The 20,544-nt window shown below is 38.1% G+C and overlaps 1 protein-coding gene across 7 annotated transcripts in view; it reads left to right on the top strand.

Moving 5' to 3' along the window:
• LOC132823438 (rap guanine nucleotide exchange factor 6-like) overlaps positions 1 to 20,544 on the top strand; it is a 397,644-nt gene that overhangs the window by 294,658 nt on the left and 82,442 nt on the right. For all 7 annotated transcript variants that reach the window (XM_060837290.1, XM_060837289.1, XM_060837288.1 and 4 more), the window contains 5 exons: positions 1,507 to 1,671; positions 1,939 to 2,046; positions 3,222 to 3,425; positions 4,899 to 5,007; positions 7,593 to 7,839. In XM_060837290.1, the coding sequence (XP_060693273.1) occupies positions 1,507 to 1,671; positions 1,939 to 2,046; positions 3,222 to 3,425; positions 4,899 to 5,007; positions 7,593 to 7,839 (833 nt within the window). The remainder of the gene's footprint in view (positions 1 to 1,506; positions 1,672 to 1,938; positions 2,047 to 3,221; positions 3,426 to 4,898; positions 5,008 to 7,592; positions 7,840 to 20,544) is intronic.

The raw sequence follows: 20,544 nt of genomic DNA, 5'->3' as shown, positions 1-20,544 counted from the left end.
AACAGTGCGGGTTCAATTCCTGCAATGGCTATGGTTACCATGAAGGATTGTCCTTCTCAGTCTCTCACCTCACCTGAGGTATGGTAGCCCTTTGCTTAAGCTACCACCAGCTATCTCTCTCTCATAAGAGAGCATTCCCTCTTTCTGGTAAGAGTATGGCAACTTTATCTACCTTTTATTTCAATACATTATCTGGTTATAAGCACATACATCTCTGTATTGTTTCTAGAACTAGCTAAAATATGAAAATTATGCTGATCCACAGAAATACAAAGATTCATTCCAAGATGTCCTCTGGTCATGTACTGAATCTAAAATGTTGTTTCTACCTAAAATAACACAATTTCATGCAATTTAGGCAAATTAACTTAAAACTGGTCTTAGAATGACTTAAACTCCCTCAGATATTTTTCTTCTGTCACTTCCTTTCTTGCTTTTCATTTCACAATATATTTATTTTTGAGAATCATGTAACAGATCTATCAACAGATTGTGATTGTAAAAAGCTGCATCAGTGTGCTGTCCTGCAATACTTTGCTTTTAGTGCGTATTCAACAGCCAAACATTGGTACGCACCTTGCATTGCATTAACTTCCAGCTCAGCTGTTTGTTCTCTTCTCACAGAAGGGAGATCTTGAGCTTGTAAAGTGCCCTTTCAAAACTCAAGTTATTATAAGGAACTCCACGGTCAATTAAGTGCATTTGAAATATAATCATGATTGTAATAGACAATGTGTCAGCTTATCAGCATGTAGCTAGATGCAGTGAATAGTACAGATGGCTGAGGACACCAAGAGAACTTGTCAGCTCTACAAATTCATATTGTACCAAGGATCTTTTCTGTGCATCTTGAGTAGTTACTTTATTGCCTCTGCTAAAAGATGACACCTGTAACAATAAAGCAGTCCCTCTGTACTATACTGAAGCATCATCTTGTATTGTCTGTTGAAACATCTGGACTTGGGTTTGAATCTGACCTTTTACCTTTGATAAGAGTGCTCTCACTGAGAGAAAGACAAAACATTAGTAGACTTGGTTTTATGTAAAAAAATAAAGATTTAATTTGCATGATACCTATATAGTGTTCCATTAGTTAGAAGTTGACCTTTAGTCATGCTAATTCATAATACTGAAACCTAGCAGCTTTTTAACATACACTGAGATGCATACGAATGTACAATTTTGTGAAAGCATTTTCAGCATTTACATAAAAACATGTTTGATTTGCTGATGTTTGTACAGTGCTTCATTAGTTTAAAAATTAAGCAACAGTCATGTTCGTTTATAATCCTAAAACTTGACATCTTCCTTACATACTCGATGTGATGCATCCACTCTTTGGGCCACATATTTAATTGTAACAGTCTGTAGGTAGAATGTATTGATTGATCTATTTTCTCTGTTGAGTGTCATCCTCACTTCCCTGAGAATTGCAGAGAAGGAGAAAATCAGAAAGGTCAGCAAGATAACTCGACTGACTTCAATGACATTCCTTTACTTTTCCAGGGAACACCAGACAGACTCATTAGACATCTAGTTGAAGAACATTCCATTGTGGATCCCACATACATAGAGGATTTCTTATTAACATGTAGAACATTTCTGTCAAGCCCCATGGAAGTTGGAGAGAAATTACTGGAGTGGTTTAAGATTGATAGCCTTCGGGACAAGGTTAGTGTCAAGATTAAGTTAGTTTCTAGTGAATAAAGTGGAAGTATAAAAATAGATTTTGAAGACTTTTTTGTGTACTTGGATGAACTGCCATTTTGTGTGACTGTATGTCGTGACAATAATTTACAGCAGCTATCTGCAGTAATGAAAGTATGTAATTAAGTTTATTTCAAACTCCTGAGCATGCCTTATAACCTGTTTATTTTATGTAAGTGTGTGTGTATATATCTATATAGGTTTTCTGAATTCCAAATAATTATGTTTTAGGTCACGCGAGTTGTGCTCTTGTGGGTGAATAATCACTTCAATGATTTTGAAGGGGATCCTGCCATGACCAATTTTCTAGAGGAATTTGAAAATAAGTTGGAAACTGCAGTAAGTATAGGAATTGAATTAATACAGGAGTACTACTGGCACATCAGTAAACATTTTGGCATGATGAAAACAAAGTACAGAAGTAAGCTCTAGGATGATTAAAAATAGCAAATATCACATCAAGTTAAGCACAGCAAGTTAAATGCATCACTAGTATGAGGAAGAGGAAAATAGAAAATGCATTCATTGGTAGAACATGAACACACCTGAATATAGTTTTGGGGAGGGATTATAGAGTTTATAGTAAATCGTATAAACTTGCATCATTTTGGAAAAATCTGTGGTTATAGAACCGATTCAAAGTTCCAAATAAGCATATTCATTGCCTACAAACAATAAGATTTTTTTTCCCTATTGTCATCATTCCCTATTTTGTTGGCACTTTAATTATGCTATTCATGTGGCATCAGTGAGCAATAAATGGCTCAAGCTTCACCTTTGTAATTTATCATGTCATTGAACCCCAGTAGTAATTATTCTTAGATGACTATTGTTTTTTCTAAGTACTTGTCATAGAATGCCGTTAATATAGTTCTGATCAGATCAATGACATAATGTAAGACTTCATTACCAATCCCATCCCTGCCCATTAACTGTTTCCCCAAACACCATTCTATTTACTTTGTTAATTTTCACCAAAGTCCATTCTTTTGTTCTATTGGTCTGGTTAATAGCATTAAATATCATCAAGTACACTTGTTGACTTTTTTGTTTAAATGAATGAGATCTAATAGCAACAATAGATTGCAAAGTTAGATTAATCAATGCTTTTGTGCCTATCTCTGCTTCATGCCAGAACATATACTACACTGATGCATCAAATGCCTCATATATTGCTTAATCATATATTATTGCCTGAATAAAGATTATTCTTGTTTTAATAGACTTGTGCAGCAAGTTTTGAACAAGTAGTGCCTTTGTAATAGTTGCTAATAAGCTTAACAACAGTTAAAACTGAAATACAATGAAATAAATTAAAGCTAGTTACATAACTGGTTGATTTTTCAATACTTCAATTTTGAGTTTTGGGTGGATTATAAGTCATTTGTTCTGTCATAAGTATTCCATTTGAATACTTCGATTAGAGTAGCAACCTACAATAACTGTCAATTACTCATTGTTTTCTACCTTTACTGTAAACTTACTATTCAATACATATTCTTTTTAATCTACAGAAAATGAAAGGACATCTCAGGTTATTGAATATTGCATGTGCTGCTAAAGCCAAATGGAGGCAGATAACTTTGCTAAAGCCTTCAAGAGAGTCCCCATTGTACTTCACTTTGCTTGGTGGCAGTGAGAGAGGATTTGGTATTTTTGTGGAAAGTGTGGAGGCAGGCAGTAAAGCTGCTGAGGCTGGTATTAAGCGAGGCGACCAGGTAAAAACTACTGAATTTGAAAGTACAATCATTTGAAACAATTGAAATCTTTGAAACTTGGGCCTTTATAAATGTATTTGTTTTAATTTTTGTAAATTCATTAAAATTAAATGTGTATTTTTGTCAATTGTATTAAGAATAAACAGATATTGTATGAAATTTTGAGTGTGTAAGCAGTTAATAAGTTGACATTGCTCTCACCTCTGAGTAACAAGGTTCTGGATTCAAGTCCCGCTCGAATATTAAAATGAGACTCAGTGAGGTCTGTAGGAGATGTTCTCTTTTGAATGAGACATTAAAGCAGAGTCCCATCTGTCTTCTCAGGTAGATGTAAAAGGTCTTAGGGTACTATTTGGAGGAAGAGCCAGGAGATTATCCCTACTGTTCTAGGGATCCTTCCTTCCTGATCAAGGGCTTTTGGGTTTTCCTGCTCCCCAGATGCTGCCTGACCTGCTGTGCTTTTCCAGCACCACTCTAATCTAGACATTGGTCCTTCAGTCAATATCGCATCAAAAGCACATTTTCTGGTCATTATTGCATTTCTGTCGTGGAAATTTGCTATGTACAAAATAGATGCTGTATTTTTTGAATTCTAACAAGTTCTTTAAAATGTTCTTTAGTTGCAAAGCACTTGGAGACATCCAGAAAACACTATGTAAATACAAATTGTTTTTTAACTAGACTATCTAACCATACATATACAACCTTATTTATACTGGGCATGGTCACTTGTATTTAAATCTTCCCTTTGTTCAGTTTCAAAAATAAGAATTATGTGTATTTCATATTCCCTTAAAATTTAACTGCAAATACTTCTATGAACAATGTGACAATAAGTATGAAGCAAGGTAAGGTAATACAGAAAATTTAACTGTCACCTTGAACTTACACCCTAACAACCTTTTGTATTCTGTTTGAATAGTCAGTTTAGACATGGCACCTTATTATACATTACTATGACAGTACCTAAGTCCTATCTTGGATGAGACACTTCACCTCTACTTGGAGCAAATCTATCTAGATTTTAGCTGAGTCAATATGAACTGGAAAACCACAAGGATCAAAAGATGAATCACCCATGCAGAACTAGCTGATCTTGGACAAGATGGGTTGTATTAATTCTATAATTAACCTCCATTAACTAGGTCTAGCAAGACATAAAATCTGCAGCATTCTTCAGGTTTCTATGTGGAAAATTCTGTTGAAAATACAGTTTGGAGGAGGGATTAATGAGGGGATGCCTGTGGTGAGAGAGATAGAGGTTCTGCTACGTTAAGGCAATGTTTAATATTCAGCCATTTGCTTAATACACAAAAGAAGAAATATTTAACTCTATGATAGATAATTGGTCATTGGCATGATTGCCTATTGAGGATGCAGCTAACAAAATGCAAGCAAAGGGGGAAGTGTGTGTTGATTCTGTCTTTCTTAATATCAATAAAAGTTTTAAAACAAGTGACAAATCTATTTCAGATTATGGAAGTAAATGGACAGAACTTTGAGAATATCCAGTTCACAAAAGCTCAAGATATTTTGAGAAATAATACACATTTGTCTATCACTGTGAAGACCAACATTTTTGGTGAGTGCGTATGAACTTTCAATATAATCAAATTAATTAATACCATTAGTGATATTATATGTAACTTGAGAGTTATTGAGTTAGTGTTTTTCTTCATGCATACGACTACAAATCTTATTGAATATGGTACCTTTTTATGTCCTCAGGATGTCCCAAAGGGTTACATTTCAAATGTACTACTTTGGCAGTATGTTCACATTGCAAGGTTTTGTTCTGAGCACTGTTAGCACTTTCAGTTCAGAGTCAGAAGGTTGTGTTCTCAAGCTACATGATAAAGTCTTGAGTGTGAAATCCCAAAAGGTGCTTGAGTTTAATAATGAGTGAATGCTAGTGTATTTTGAATGATAAACTGAGACCCAGTCTGCACAATCAAGGTGAATAGAAAAAAAAAATGGGTAGCTAGGTACTATTCAAAGTTTCTTTGATGTTATGGTCAATATTTTCCTTTTCTCCAACAAACATGCAAATTGTTTATTTAATTTCTTTTTGAGGAACTTTGTGCTAATGGGGCATTCTATTTACTAACCCAACAGTAAAAAACACTTCACAGGTACTTTTTGCTGTGAAGGATGTTGGAATGACTGAAGGATCTGAAACATGTAAGATGAAGCAAAGTTCTTTCTTCTTCGTTTATTCTATAAAATTGTCGTGTTCAGAGATTTTGTAGTGACAAAAAGACCGATGTTTAAGCAAAGTTTTCATCGCCATCACCTCAGTAAGGATAAGGGGAAATTAACAACCAGAACCTGCTCAAACTGCTACCAAACAAATGATCTCTACCTTTCCTGTTTCCCATTCGTTAATTCCTATTAGTCCCTTCCTTTGTTTTCAAATTACAGGTAAATGTTTGATGAAAAAAATCATCTGCTCAGCACTCACCGTATGTTGCACTCCTGAACTGCGTTAAGAATGGATCTAAAGCCTATGTAATTTGTTAGAAGCCATTCTACTTAGAGTAACTTCAAAGACCTTGATACCTACCCACAAAGTGTTTGAATGTTGATCTTTGTTCCCATGTCAGATGTGCAAAGATGGGAGAATCTATGGCTCTGCGAATCTCACTTTAAAGTTGTCCTCCCGCGCTCACTATTTTCAGAGTTAGTGGGGTGAGGAGCTGAACTGGAAGGTGGGCCAGGCGACTCAAGAAGAGCAGAGGCATGCTGAATGAAAAGCTTGCTTTGAACGGTAGTGACTTATCTAACAATTAAAATTTTAAAAATGCTTCCAACCCCAAACCCCATAACTCATCATGCCCCATGCAGGCTATCAAATACTCACCATCCATCCCCGTATCCTTTCATACCCCAATGCCAATTTAGTTCCACTCCTCTTCCCCCACTCTATCCTACTCATTCATGCCATCTAATATTTATTAGAACTTAAGTGCACAGGAGAAAACATCAACTTCTAGCACTTAAAGTTCTGTATTAGTGTGTTGATGCTGATTGACAGGATCAGCACTTGCTGGGAGTTCTTTGTCAGCTTTACAGGTCTAAGGAGCTATATAAGGGCATAAAATTTAAGAGCAAAAGTTATTCTGCCAATTGAATCATCTCTGCCATTCAGTGAGATTATAGCTGATCCGATAATTTTCCATTTCTGTTTTTGCACTTTCCCAATAACTCTTGGATCACTTACTGATTAAAAATCTGTCCATTTCAGCTCTGAATATACTTAATGACCCAACCTCGACAGGCCACTGTGGTAAAGAATTCCACAGATTGGCTGCCCTCTGAAAGCGTCATACCCTGACAGGTCTGTAAGAAACTGAAACTGAACTAGTCCTAGGGGAGTCATTAAGCAATTTTCGCTTAACTCAAAGATTCCTGGTACCACTCTATTTCCTTAAGTATCCACCCACTACCTTGAAAAGTAACATAACCTTGTGCAGCTAAATATATACCACCCAATCCCACTTAACCTCCGAATAGAAAAACATTCCTACTTGCTATATAGCACTGTCCAGCTTCCGTTTTCCAATTTTTTGTCCAGAAGGAAAAAATAATGAGGTCCTTTACAAACAGACACAAGTATCATAATCTGGATTGATTATGTTAGAATCAAATACTGCCAAATTATTACATTCAATGGAAATTTGGGAATTTACCTCCTTCTTTAAGAAACTTGTTTGAACAAAAAGCTTTTGAACTCAGCAATGGCATTTCAAACATTCATCTTAATTTTATGAGGGAGCAACTTTATGTACAAATGTGTGATGTCACATAGCATTGAGTGCATGTTCACTGTGTTCTTTTCCTAATCTCTGATCTGCTGAGGAGAAGCAGTTGAACTCTTGGCAAAGGGGTGATTTCATATAGACTCAAAAGTTTAAAGAAAATTGTGACTTGATCAGGAACAGTGATTATTGTAGCTTGTTTAATCTTTCATCTACACTAGTTATATTGTGCTAAAAGTGGGTGTATGGTGGGTGAGGATCAACAAACGGGTAGTAACTGAAGACAGGAGTTGCCAAAAATTGATATTTGGGAAGAAGAAGTTGCCCAGTTCAAAACCCAAGTCGAATTATTTGACTGTGGAAATTTATTTCTGCTGTTAGCAATTATTGATTGTTCTCCTCTCTGCAGTTTTTAAGGAGTTGTTACATAGACTAATTCAGGAGAAAAAAAATGGGGCTCCTCACATTCCTAAAATTGCAGAAAAAAAGGGGAATCGTTACTCGCATCCAGATTTGCACAGAGATGTGGAGCAAATGTTTCCTTCTGAGAAAAGTAACAAGAAGATGAAAGCCAACACAGTATCAGGTGGTCGCAACAAAATTCGGAAAATACTTGACAAGACACGTTTCAGCATCTTGCCACCGAAACCATTCAGGTAGGTCGAATGTTTGAATCAGATGAATTTATAATGAATTTTTCATTAATGGCTGACTATCTTTCTGAAAATACCCAGTTACAACCAATTCTAATTGTTAATCTCCATGATTTGAAATACATACAGGACAAATAATGGAATCAAGACTATCTAATTGATTCCACTGTATTTATATTATGAAGGTGATGCTGAGCAAGTATCAGCATGAGAATCATTGAAAGACACTGTCCAACCAAAGAAATTAAATGTTTGATGATTATTGAATACTTTGAATGCTAAACTTACAAATAAATGAAGATCTGAATTATGACCATTGAGCTCTTCAAATCTGCTCCATCATTCAATAAGATCCTGGCTTATGTGTTTGTGTGCCACATTCCATATTCCAGCCTACCTAGATTCCCAGCTAACCTTTGATTTCCTTGTCTAACATGAATCTCTCTTCCTACATTCTTAAAAATATTCAATGACCATGCCTCCACCACCTTCTGAGGCCAGTAATTCCAAAATCATACTACCCACCAGATTAAAAACAAAATTCCTTTCATCTCTGTCCAAAAAAAGCTGCCCTTAATTTCGAAAACAGTTGCCACCTGGTTGGTCTTGATAAGGTAAATGTGAAAAAACATTTCCACTTGTGGTTCAGTCCACAATCAGGATTTTTTAAACATTTCAGTCAAATCTTCCCTTGCTCTTTTAAACTCCTGTGACAATAAGCTTAGCCTTTCTAAAGCATCTAAGCCTAGCATAATATTTCCTTATTGGCCAAGCCATTCATTCTAGGTATCAATCTAGAAAATCATTGCAATGTCCTGGTTGGAAGGTTTGCTCGAGTTGTTCAAGAGGATTAAGCTATTATGGCAGGGGGATGAGAACCTGAGATATATACCGGAGGTGAGAGTTGATGGAGATGAGGCAATAGCAAGAGGTAGCGCAGCCAGTGGGAAGGAACTTCCTGGGAAAGAACCAAGGGATCAGTTAAAGTGTGTTTGCTTTCATGCAAGGAGTATCAGGAATAAAAGTGATGAGCTTCGAGCATGGGTCAGTACCTGGTGCTATGATGTTGTGGCCATAACAGAGACGTGGGTTTCTCAGGGGCAGGAATGGTTGGTGGAGTTTCAGGCTTTAGAACATTTAAAAAGAATAGGGAGGGGAGACAAAAAAAGAGGGGGTGTAGCACTGCTAATCAGAGAGGGTATCACAGCTGTAGAAGTTACCATTGTCGAGGAGAGTCTGCCTATTGAGTCAGTATGGGTGGAAATTAGGAACATTAAGGGAGCAGCCACCTCATTAGGGGTTTACTACAGGCCCCTCCAATAACAGCAGAGAGATTGAAAAAAGCATAGGTCGGCAGATTTTGGAAAAGTGTGAATGTAGTAGGGTAATTGTAACGGGTGACTTTAACTTTCCCAATATTGATTGGAACCTCCTTCGAGCAGATGGTTTGGAAGGAGCTGTTTTTGTAAGGTGCGTTCAGGAGGGTTTTCTAATTCAGTATGTTGACAGGCCGACGGGGAGAGAGGCCATTTTGGATTTGGTGCTCAGCAATGAGCCGGGGCAGGTGTCAGATCTTGCGGTGGGAGAGCATTTTGGGGGTAGTGACCACAACTGCATCACATTCTACGTAGCTATGGAGAAGGAGAGAAGCAGGCACAATGGGAGGATATTTAATTGGGGAAAAGGAAACTATGATACTATCAGAAGTGCATTGGGAAGCATGGACTGGGAGCAATTGTTCCATGGAAAGGGCGCTATAGACATATGGAGACTGTTTAAGGAACAGTTGTTGCGAGTGATGCACAAATGTGTTCCTCTGAGACCGGCAAGAAGGGGTAAGATAAAGGAACCTTGGATGACGAGAGCGGAGGAGCTTCTCGTCAAAAGAAAGAAGGCAGCTTACGTTAGGTGGTGGAAGCAAGGGTCTTGCTCAGCTCTAGAGGATTACAGGCAGGTGAGGAAAGAGCTCAAAAATGGTATGAGGAGAGCCAGGAGGGGGCACGAAAAAATCTTGGCAGGAAGGATTAGGGAGAATCCAAAGGCATTTTACACTTGAGGAATAAGCGAATGATCAAAGAAAGACTAGGGACGATCAGGAATAGCATAGGGAACTTGTGTATAGAGTCTAAGGAGATAGGGGAAGCCCTAAATGAGTTTTTTGCTTCTGTCTTTACTAAAGAAAAGGACCTTGTAGTGAATGAAACCATTGAGGAGCAGGTAAACATGCTGGGACAGATAGAGATTGAGGAAGCTGATGTGTTGAAAATTTTGACAAACATTAAGGTTGACAAGTCGCCAGGGCCAGACCAGATTTGTTCTCGGCTGCTTTGGGAAGCAAGAAATGTGATTGTTTCGCCACTTGCGAAGATCTTTGCATCCCCGCTCTCCACTGGAGTCGTGCCAGAGGACTGGAGGGAGGTAAATGTAATTCCTCTCTTCAAGAAAGGAAAAAGGGAAATCCCCGGCAATTACAGACCAGTCAGTCTCATGTCTGTCGTCTGCAAGGTGTTAGAAAGGATTCTGAGGGATAGGATTTATGACCATCTGGAAGAGTATGGCTTGATTAAATGCAGTCAGCACAGCTTAATGAGGGGCAGGTCATGCCTCACGAATCTTATTGAGTTCTTTGAGGATGTTACTAGACAAGTTGATGAGGGTCGAGTGGTGGAAGTTGTGTATATGGACTTCAGTAAGGCATTTGATAAGGTTCCCCATGGTAGGCTCGTTCAGAAGGTCAGAAGGAATGGGCTACATGGAAATTTAGCTGTCTGGATATAGAATTTGCTGGTCGAAAGACAGACAGACAGTGGTAGTAGAAGGAAAATGTTCTGCCTGGAAGTCAGTGGTAAGTGGTGTTCCACAGGGCTCTGTTCTTGGGCCTCTACTCTTTGTAATTTTTATTAATGACTTGGATGAGGAGATTGAAGGATGGATTAGCACGTTTGCAGACGACACAAAGGTTGGAGGTGTCGTTGATAATACAGAGGACTGTTGTAGGCTGCAGCGTGACATTGACAGGATGCAGAAGTGGCAGATGGAGTTCAACCTGGATAAATGCAGGGTGATGCATTGTGGAAGGTCAAACTTGAAAGTTGAGTACAGGATTAAAGACAGGATTCTTGGCAGTGTGGAGGAACAGCGGGATCTTGGTGTGCAGGTACATAGATCCCTTAAAATTGCCACCCAGGTGGACAAGGTTGTTAAGAAAGCATATGGTGTTTTGGCTTTCATTAACAGGGGGATTGAGTTTAAGAGCCGTGAGCTCTATAAAACTTTGGTTAGACCATACTTGGAATGCTGTGTCCAATTCTGATCGCCCTATTATAGGAAAGATGTGGATGCTTTGGAGAGGGTTCAGAGGATGTTTACCAGGATGCTGACTGGAATGGAGGGCTTATCTTATGAAGAGAGGTTGGCTGAGCTCGGACTTTTTTCATTGGAAAAATGAAGGAAGAGAGGGGACCTAATTGAGGTGTACAAGGTAATAAGAGGCATAGATGGAGTTGATAGCCAGAAACGATTTCCCAGGGCAGAAATTGTTAACACGAGGGGTCATAGTTTTAAGCTGTTTGGCGGAAAGTGTTGAAGGGATGCCAGAGGCGGGTTCTTTACGCAGAGAGTTGTGAGACCATGGAATGCGTTGCCAGCAGCAGTTGTGGAAGCGAGGTCATTGGGGATATTTAAGAGACTGCTGGACATGCATATGGTCACAGAAATTTGAGAGTTCGTACATTAGGTTTACCTTACATGAGGATCAATGGTTGGCACAACATCGTGGGCTGAAGGGCCTGTTCTGTGCTGTACTGTTCTATGTTCTATGAACTGCCTTTGATGTATTTACATTGTTACTTAAATAATGAGACCAAAGCTGGACACAGGACCCTGTATAACTGAATCTTATTTTTCATTTCTGTTTCCTATGAAATATAGGACAATGTTCCATTAGCCTTCATAAATACTTGCCATATCTGCATGCTGATTTTTTTTTTGACTGGTACACGAGTAACCCTAGCTCCCTGTGCACCTTGGTGTTCCAGTCAGTCATGCTATCAAAGTAAACAACTTCGTGTTCCTGCATAATTCTCCATCTGTCAGATTTTCACCCACTCACTTAACAAGGATAACAGATCAACATAGACAGGTTATGTCACCTTTGTAACACAAGTTTCTATCAATCTTAATATTGTCTCCAGATTTAGCCATCATGCAAATCCCATCTAAGTCATTGGTAAAAAAAAAATTAAAATATTGAGAACCTAGCACAGACCCTTTGGCACCACTCTTCACAACCTGCTAATCTGAAAAATAGACCGATTTAGGTATACGTTGGTTGGCTGGCAGAAAACCAACCTGCTATATCCAGGCTGCTATATTACTCCGTACAATATGAGCTCCTGATATGGGCCGTGTGGTGGCAGGTGGGACTAGATTAGGTTGTGACATTTGGTTGGCATGGACGGGTTGGACCGAAGGACCTGTTTTCATGCTGTACATCTTATGACTCGATGTAGAATCTGATTCAATGCCTTCTGGAAATTCCAAACTTGGCTTTTTGGTTGAAAGAATATCATGAAAGTTATCTGTAAAAACATTGCCTTTTCTTGTTTTCATGATGCTCAGTAAAAATTTGAAGGGAAGGTGCCAAGTATATACCAAGGGATTTCCCTGTAAAAGAGGGAGATGCAGTACAGCACAAAAGTCAAGCTGAATACTAATAGTTGTGTATCAGCTTCATAATATAAGTACAGTGGGATCAGGTTGTTATCCCAATTCTTTTCCCACCTTATGGTATATAATGTGAAGAGGCCAAGAATGATGAACAAAGACACACACACGCGCGCGATATTTGGGGTACCTGTGAGACTATTGCATGAAACAATTTATCATTAATATATTATTCAGCAAATATCACATTTAAACAAATGTGCCAGAGCATTACCCAAGCAGCCATTTGAGATTTTTGTTAAATTTAAACTTTGCTTCCAGGAGATTTTTTTTTGTACGTTATTACTTGAGACATTAAGTTCAAAATTTTTTTTTCACATCTGCCTGCTCACATCTACAAGTTTAATTTTATCATTGACCATAAACTGAACTGAGTTAGCCATATAAATACCATGGCGACAAAGGCAGGCCAACAGCTAGGTTAGTGAGTAACTTACCACCTGCCACTTTAAAGTCTATCTGCCATCTACAATCACAAGTTAAGGATGTGATGGAATTCTCTCCATTCACCCCACTTTGACAAACAATCACATCCTCCACCACTGCCATTCACTCAATCTACAAGATATACTGCAAAAATTCATCAAGGCTCCTTAGACAGCTTTCCAAGCCCATAACACTTCCATCTAGAAGGACAAGGGCAGCAGTTACATGGGAATTACCACCAACTGCAAGTTCTACTTCGAGCCACTCACATTCTGACTTTGAAATATGTTGCTGTTCCTTCTGTGTTGCTCGTCAAAATCCTATAACTACCTCCCTAATGGCATTGTGAATCAACCTACGGTAAATGGATTGCAGCTGTTTAAGAAGGCAGCTCGCCATCACCTTCTGAAGGGCAACTAAGGATTTGCCATAAATGCTGACCAACCACTGACACCCACATCCTATGAATGAATTAATTTAACAAAGTAAATCAGTGGGAAAGAGGTAAGGTACTGTGCAAATTGTTGACACTGTAAGCCAGCATGTCCTTGGATCCTGATCGACTTCATTTTATGGTCTTGAAAGAAATGGCTAGTGAGACAGTTTATGCATTAGTTTTAATTTTCTAAAACTCCCCAGTTTCAGAGTCAATCCCATTAGATTGCAAAGTAGCAATTGTAGCTACATTTCTCAAAAAGAGAGAGATACAAAAAGCAGGAAACTACTGGCTAATTAGTTGAATATATGTCATAAGAACTTGTAAGAAGATATTATGAATGACATTTAAGCAGGACACTTAATGTTCAAGATAATTGAGCAAGTCAAAGTAGTTTTGTGAAAGGGCAATTATTTTTAACCAAGTTATTTAAAGGAGAACTGTTAGATATACTGTACTTAGATTTTCAGTCAACATTTGATAAAGTGTCACATAAAATGTTATCACAGAAAATCAAAACCTATTATGTAGAGGATAACCTGTTGGTATGAATGGGAGGTTGGTCAGCTACCAGGAGACATAAAGTTGCCAAAAATGAGCCTTTTTCTGTTTGGCAACATGTAACAATGGTGTACCATCATTGATCTGTGCTCTGACCTCACCTTTTTATATAAATTACTTGGATGAAAATACTGCATGTATTGATGCTAAATTTGCAATAGGTAAGAATGTAAGTTGTGAAGAGAACATAAGGAGAGAACCAAGGGATATAAATTGGTTAAAGGAGTGGGCAAAGATCTGAAAAATGGTGTATTTTATGGGCAAACATGAAATTGTCCATTTTTCACAGGAAAAATAAAAAGTCATATTTAAATGATGAGAAATTACTGAGTTCTGAGGTGCAGAGATACAAGGGTGTTCTAATGTTTAAACTGCAAAAATTCAGTATGTAGGTACAGCAAATAATTAGAAAAGCTAATTGAATGTTAATATTAATTGTAAGGGGAGTTGATTAGAAAAATAGGTCAGTTAGCTTCAGTTATACAGGGTATTGATGAATTGACATTAGGATTACTGTGTACATTATTAGTGGTCTTAAAGGAAGAGCAGAAATGTATTAGAAGTAATTCAAAGAAGATTTTCTCAGCTATTGTCTGGAATTGGTAGATTGCTGATGAGGAAATTTGGACAGGATGGGATAATGTTTAGAACAACAAGAGGCGACTTGAGTGAAATATGCAAGATCCAGATGGTCTTGACAGGGCTAGATGTGGAAAGGATGTTTTGGATTATGGGAGACAGTAAAAATAGGCACCACTGTTTCAAAATATGGGGTCACCCATTTAAGACACGGGTGAAGAGAATATCTTCTTTGAGGGTCATGAGTTTTGGAACTCACTTTTTGAAAAGGTAGAGGAATGAGAGTCATAGAGATGTACAGCATGGAAGCACACCCTTCAGTCCAACCCGTCCTCTTGAATATTTTCAATGCAGAGTTAAATTCTTGATAAATAAGAAAATTAAAGGTTGTCAGCAGCAGGCATGAATATTGGGCAAGCAGATCAGCTAAATTTTAAAGCAGGCTGGAGATGCTGTGTGGCCTACTGCTTTTTATTTGGGTATAAAATTTACAGCCTAGTTCTCGTCATGTTACTGGTGGCCAAAACGTAGGAAAACATGTTGGATGGTTTTCAAGAAACAAACTCAGCTGTACTCAAATTTTAGAGAAACGACCCTTTGGGAATTGATGGAAATCTTTATATCTAATGATGATGTTGTAGAAACTGGTTTTAGGCAAAACCTGTCCCTATTATCGCTCTAGAAATAGATAAAAGTTCCTGTATGATACAGTATAAAGCATCATGTGCAAAATGGCTGGCAAAACATGACCAATTATAGGAAACAAACAGTGATTAAGTTTTCGACTTGGCTTTCTGCTCATTTACATGGAATGAATAACCAGTGTTCAAAAGATTAGCGGTTCTTAACCTTTTGCATCTTGAGTGGTACCATCCATTTTGCCAAAAAACCCTGGTTCTACTGTGATAAAAATAAACCTCTACTCATTCCAATGAATTTATTTTTATGTTCACATAATTTTAACATTGTATTAATCATAGTGGAAATTTTTGAGCACAGCCCAGTCTGCTAGTTTCTTGATATACAAGCGTTTAATAACTTCCTGATGGATTTCCGTCTGAAGTGAGAAAATGTTTTACTAAGTATATATAGAAAAGGGAAACTGAAAGAGTGGTTGTGTATGGTATTGTTGGTGGGGGAGCTGTGGAACAGCTTCAAAATGGCATGATCACAAATAATATTGCATGTTTAGCTTTTTTTCCTAAATGCAGCATGAAGAAGCTGCATTTTTCATTGGAGCTCCACAATTCATAATTTAACTATTGCAATTTGTATTGCACTTAATGTGTTGTCTTTTGAGATGTTAAATTGCAGATAATTTGTTAAACATCCCCTTTAAAGGTTTCACGGCAGTTTCACCAATTTGACTTTACTCTTACATGATAAGAACTTTATGTAAACAGACCATTCATCCCATTGTGTCTATGCCAGTCAACAAAGATCTGACTGCACTAATCTAATTTTCCAGCTCTTTGCCATTGCCTCTGGGCTGTGTGCCATGCAAAGAAATGTTTCAAGAATGTCTGATTCAGTTAGCGAGTTCCAGACTCCCACCACCAAAAAAGAAAATCTTTGAGAGCAAAGAATCTGAAATCTCAAATGTGTCATCTGAAAATTTTAGCTGTCTGATGAACGAAAGGGGAAAACAGTCACGGCAAGAAGAGATTTGTTCAGTGCAAGAATAGCTACCATTGAAATAATGTCTGTCAGAAAGGTCTTTCTGTATCTTGGAGACGAGATACACGGTTGAAAAATTACTTGGACTATCCTGTACCTACATGCTCTGCAGGTTACCAAATGGTAGGATTCCATTTGCAAATGGAAAACTTGCGCCCCCACCTCCCGTCTCACTTCCCTCAAAGGTCCCAAGGGATCCTTCCATATCCGTCACAAATTCACCTGCACCTCCACACATCATTTACTGCATTCGCTGCACCCGATGTGGCCTCCTCTACACTGGGGCGTCAGGCCGCCCACGTGCAGAACATTTCAGAGAACACCTCTGGGACACTGGCACCAACCAACTGAACCGCCCGTGGCTGAACACTTTAACTCTCCCTCCGACTCCGCCTAGGACATGCAGGTCCTTGGCCTCCTCCATCGCCAGACCATGGCAACATGATGCTTGGAGGAAGAGCGCTTCATCTTCCGCGTAGGAACCCTCCAACCACAAGAGATGAATACAGATTTCTCCAGCTTCCTCATTTCCCCTCCCCCCACCTTATCTCAGTCCCAACCCTCAGACTCAGCCCCACCTTCTTGACCTGCAATCTTCTTCCCGACCTCTCTGCCCCCACCCCCTCTCCGGCCTATCACCCTCACCGTAACTTCCTTCCACCTATCGCATTCCCAAAGCCCCTCCCCCAAGTCTCTCCTCCCTCCCTTTTATCTTAGCCTGCTTAGAACACCCTCCTCATTCCTGAAGAAGGGTTTATGCCCGAAATGTCGATTCTCCTCCTTGGATGCTGCCTGACCTGCTGCGCTTTTCCAGCGACACATTTTTCATCTCTGATCTCCAACATTTGCAGTCCTCGCTTTCTCCTGGTAGGATACTGCACTCAAACACACTTTTAGATCTACTAAGGTCTGTATGTTTTCCTTCATATTTATTGTCAAAATTGAACCATTTCTTAAAGGATACCCCATCCTTGCCAAGTTTGCTCCCTTTGTTATTATGCCTGCATGACTCACAGGTCAACTTTTCATTGTGCAAAATATTATGGCCCCAGGAAGGGAGTGTTGCTTCAGGGAGTTTTAATAATCTGAACTAATAAGATTAGATTGATTTGTTTTGTTTGTTGGCAGGAATAACATTTTTTCTTGCTTTGTTGGTTGTGCTTATTTTGATATTTGGCCTGTTCTTTAGTAAGAGAAGTCAGTGGTACTTATGGTTTGTTTGCTTGAAGAGATACTTGATCAATAAACAAATGGTGGTAGCAGTATGTACCATGTACTGCATCAACAAGGCTTCTTCAACAGCTCCATCCATACCTGCAATATCTGTCATTCAGAAGGACAAGGACATCAGGTGCGTAGAAATATCACCACCCGCAACTTGGAACTATATTGCCGTTTCTGCACTGCTCAAGATCATAAATCTCCGCTGCTAACAGCACTGTGGGTATACTCAAACCCCAAAGACTTCAGTTCAAGAGGGCAGCTCATTATCATCTCCTTGAGGAATTAAGAATAGTCAGTGAATGCAATCCTCACCAGCAAGGCCTATATCCCATGAACTAATAAAAAAGAAACCTTAAAATTAGCTAATCATTGTGTCATTGTCACTTTGCTTTCTAAATAAACAATGTCGTCTTATGAATCAACATATTGGTGCACTAACATTTCATAATGCACTTCTGTGTCTTCTAAGTAAATGAGATGTCCTTGCATCATAAATTTATAATCCTAGTTCGAACATCTGACAAAATTAAAATGGGTCGGGGGGGTTCATTTAGATGTTCTGGGTCCTCCAAGTTTTGGCATATGTCAACCTTCATGATAGAATTGTTGATTTTGAGGGAAACTAATAACTTTATGGAAATTAACTTCATTAGAAAATATTTTAAATTCTCAGGAAGCAAAATGGCTATGCTGTTTCAATTATAGTGTTGCTGATGTAACAAAGATAAGTTCTTGAAATGTTACCAATGTACTTCAAGTACTTAGAATGAGCACATTATATGAATGCAAGGCACATCATTCAAGTGTATGAGATGGCAAAAACAATATTAAAATACTTTAAATCTACAAACCTGGGAGTAGAAGACTTGCACAGGTGCTCATTTATATAAGCCACTAAACTGTTTGTTTCATTTGTATCATTTTGCATTAGGATTCCCAGGGATTTCCCTTAATTTTCCCTGCGTCAGTTCAGTTAATCCTGTAGTTTAACTTCTGTTACCACTCCATCATGGCAGAAAAAGGCTGCTGTTTTTTTGTGTTAAATCCTGCTTCGTACTTTGTTCTTAAACTTCCCAGGCCACCTGTTCTTTAGAAGGCAGGTGAATGAGTGACCTGCAGTTGATGCTGCTATCTATCAGAATGGACCTGGGATGACTTCTTTCTCCGACCAATTCAATATAAGGGAGGCTGCAATCATCCATATTCAGAGCTTGAACCTACAATCCAGTTGTTCATTGTGATTATTTCTTCCACTCATTACTTGCTATTTAATAACTCTGAGATTAGCTTAGTTGGCTAAATGGGCTAGAATGTGATGCATGATTATGCCAGTGATATGGGTTTAATTAATGTACTGGCTATGTTAGGTCATAAATGTTTTCCTCTTCACCTTGCCTCATGCTTGAGAATTGGTTCCCATCAAGCCAATTATCATTTTGTAATGGAGAGACATGTTTTGTGGACTGTGGCCAATCACCTTACCTAATAAATTTCTCAGAGTACTTCAATTATATTATCTTGTATTACCAACATCACAAATGTGTTTTCATCTGGTAACTGTCAGTTTGCATAGTTATTATCCTAAAACTAGAATTACTTTGACATTTTCAAGGTGGGTCTGATGTCCTAAGCATTAACCCTATCACAGTTAGCATTTTATAGATCCCTTTCCAAGCAAGTAAAAACAAAGATAGGATTTTGTGTATTAATATATGTAGCTTCCAGTACAAGCAGATGCATCACACTGTAAATCTACCTCATTTAAATCATTTATCAGTGTAATTCTCACACTCAAATATTCACTAAATGTCATCCAGTTGTGGAGTCTCATCTAATGCTGGATATAGTTGTGACATTTGGAAATAGTTCTGGTTTGATACAGTCAGTAACTTGCTTGTTCTTTTAGACAGAAAGAATACACAGTGCATTATGCATATTTTCAATTCAATAAAATAGGCGACAGCCAGTTCACTTCTCTGAATATCGTCTTAACCAAACAACCTTAAACAAAACCTGGAAATTAACTGTCAATCATCATTAACTAGCACATGCTTCATGGTAATGCCTCTACTAATCAGAATACACTTGTCAACTAAGCAGCACACTCCTCTCATTTGCATGTATGTTGGTTTTCTCCTCAAACTTGTGTTCTTGTGAATTATCTTTTGAGTGATAGACAAAAAGCTTTGACAAATTGCCTTTTTCAGCCATAATTAAGTTCTGTACTGCTAACTGAATATTTAATTTTTAACCCTATTCCTTTGATCTCAACCCATTTGTGTTGCTCCTCCAGTTATTGATTCTATTATATCAAGAATTTTGCAGCGCTGTCAAGTTTGTTGGCTTATGTAATCAATTGTGCAAATAGCTGTTTATCCTTGTCTGTTGTATATTCTAATATAATCCATCTCATGTTGAATGTTGTCTTCTTTCTGTGATTGCATAACCCATACAGGGGACTATTTTGGTAAGATATTTAATTTATTTAAAGCTTTACATACAAATCACTAAATGGACTAATTGCTTCTAATTGCATTTTTTCCCATTTCCATGCAGGGTTAGAATTTTTTTTCTGAAGTTTTGGTTGGATTTTCTATTTTGAGTATCCCAGTAGCAGAGCTTTTTGCAGCCTGTGCCGTGGTATAATTTAGAACTCCTTTAATAACTGCTATCAGGCATTCATTCATCATTTGGAACTCTGTTAAAAATAAATAACCAAATGCAATTTTGATGTGTAGAATTTAGTAGCCCCATTCAACTGACTTCATATAATTTTGGATCCTGCTTTGAGATGATCTTCTACATTAGCCATACATGTTGCAAATCTTGAACACTATGTTCAACTAATGACTTATACAACTTAGTTACAGTTTTAAACGCATTGTTGATATTATATGCTGCTTAAAAACACATTCTACATTCGTTCTTTAACCTTTTGAGATGTATTTTACCATATTTAACAAGACTTCCGATAACATTCTTCATTCTCCAGGAGCCAAAAGAGAGGCAAGCAGGTTATCTGTTCTCTGGGCCTCTGATAGTGTCAGCCTGTAACCAGTAACTAGAATTTGCCCAAGAGC

Source organism: Hemiscyllium ocellatum, chromosome 16, assembly GCF_020745735.1.
Source record: "Hemiscyllium ocellatum isolate sHemOce1 chromosome 16, sHemOce1.pat.X.cur, whole genome shotgun sequence".
In the NCBI taxonomy this organism is placed as follows: Eukaryota; Metazoa; Chordata; class Chondrichthyes; order Orectolobiformes; family Hemiscylliidae; genus Hemiscyllium; species Hemiscyllium ocellatum.
Note: the sequence above shows the minus strand (reverse complement) of the source record. Positions and strands in the feature narration are given on the sequence as shown.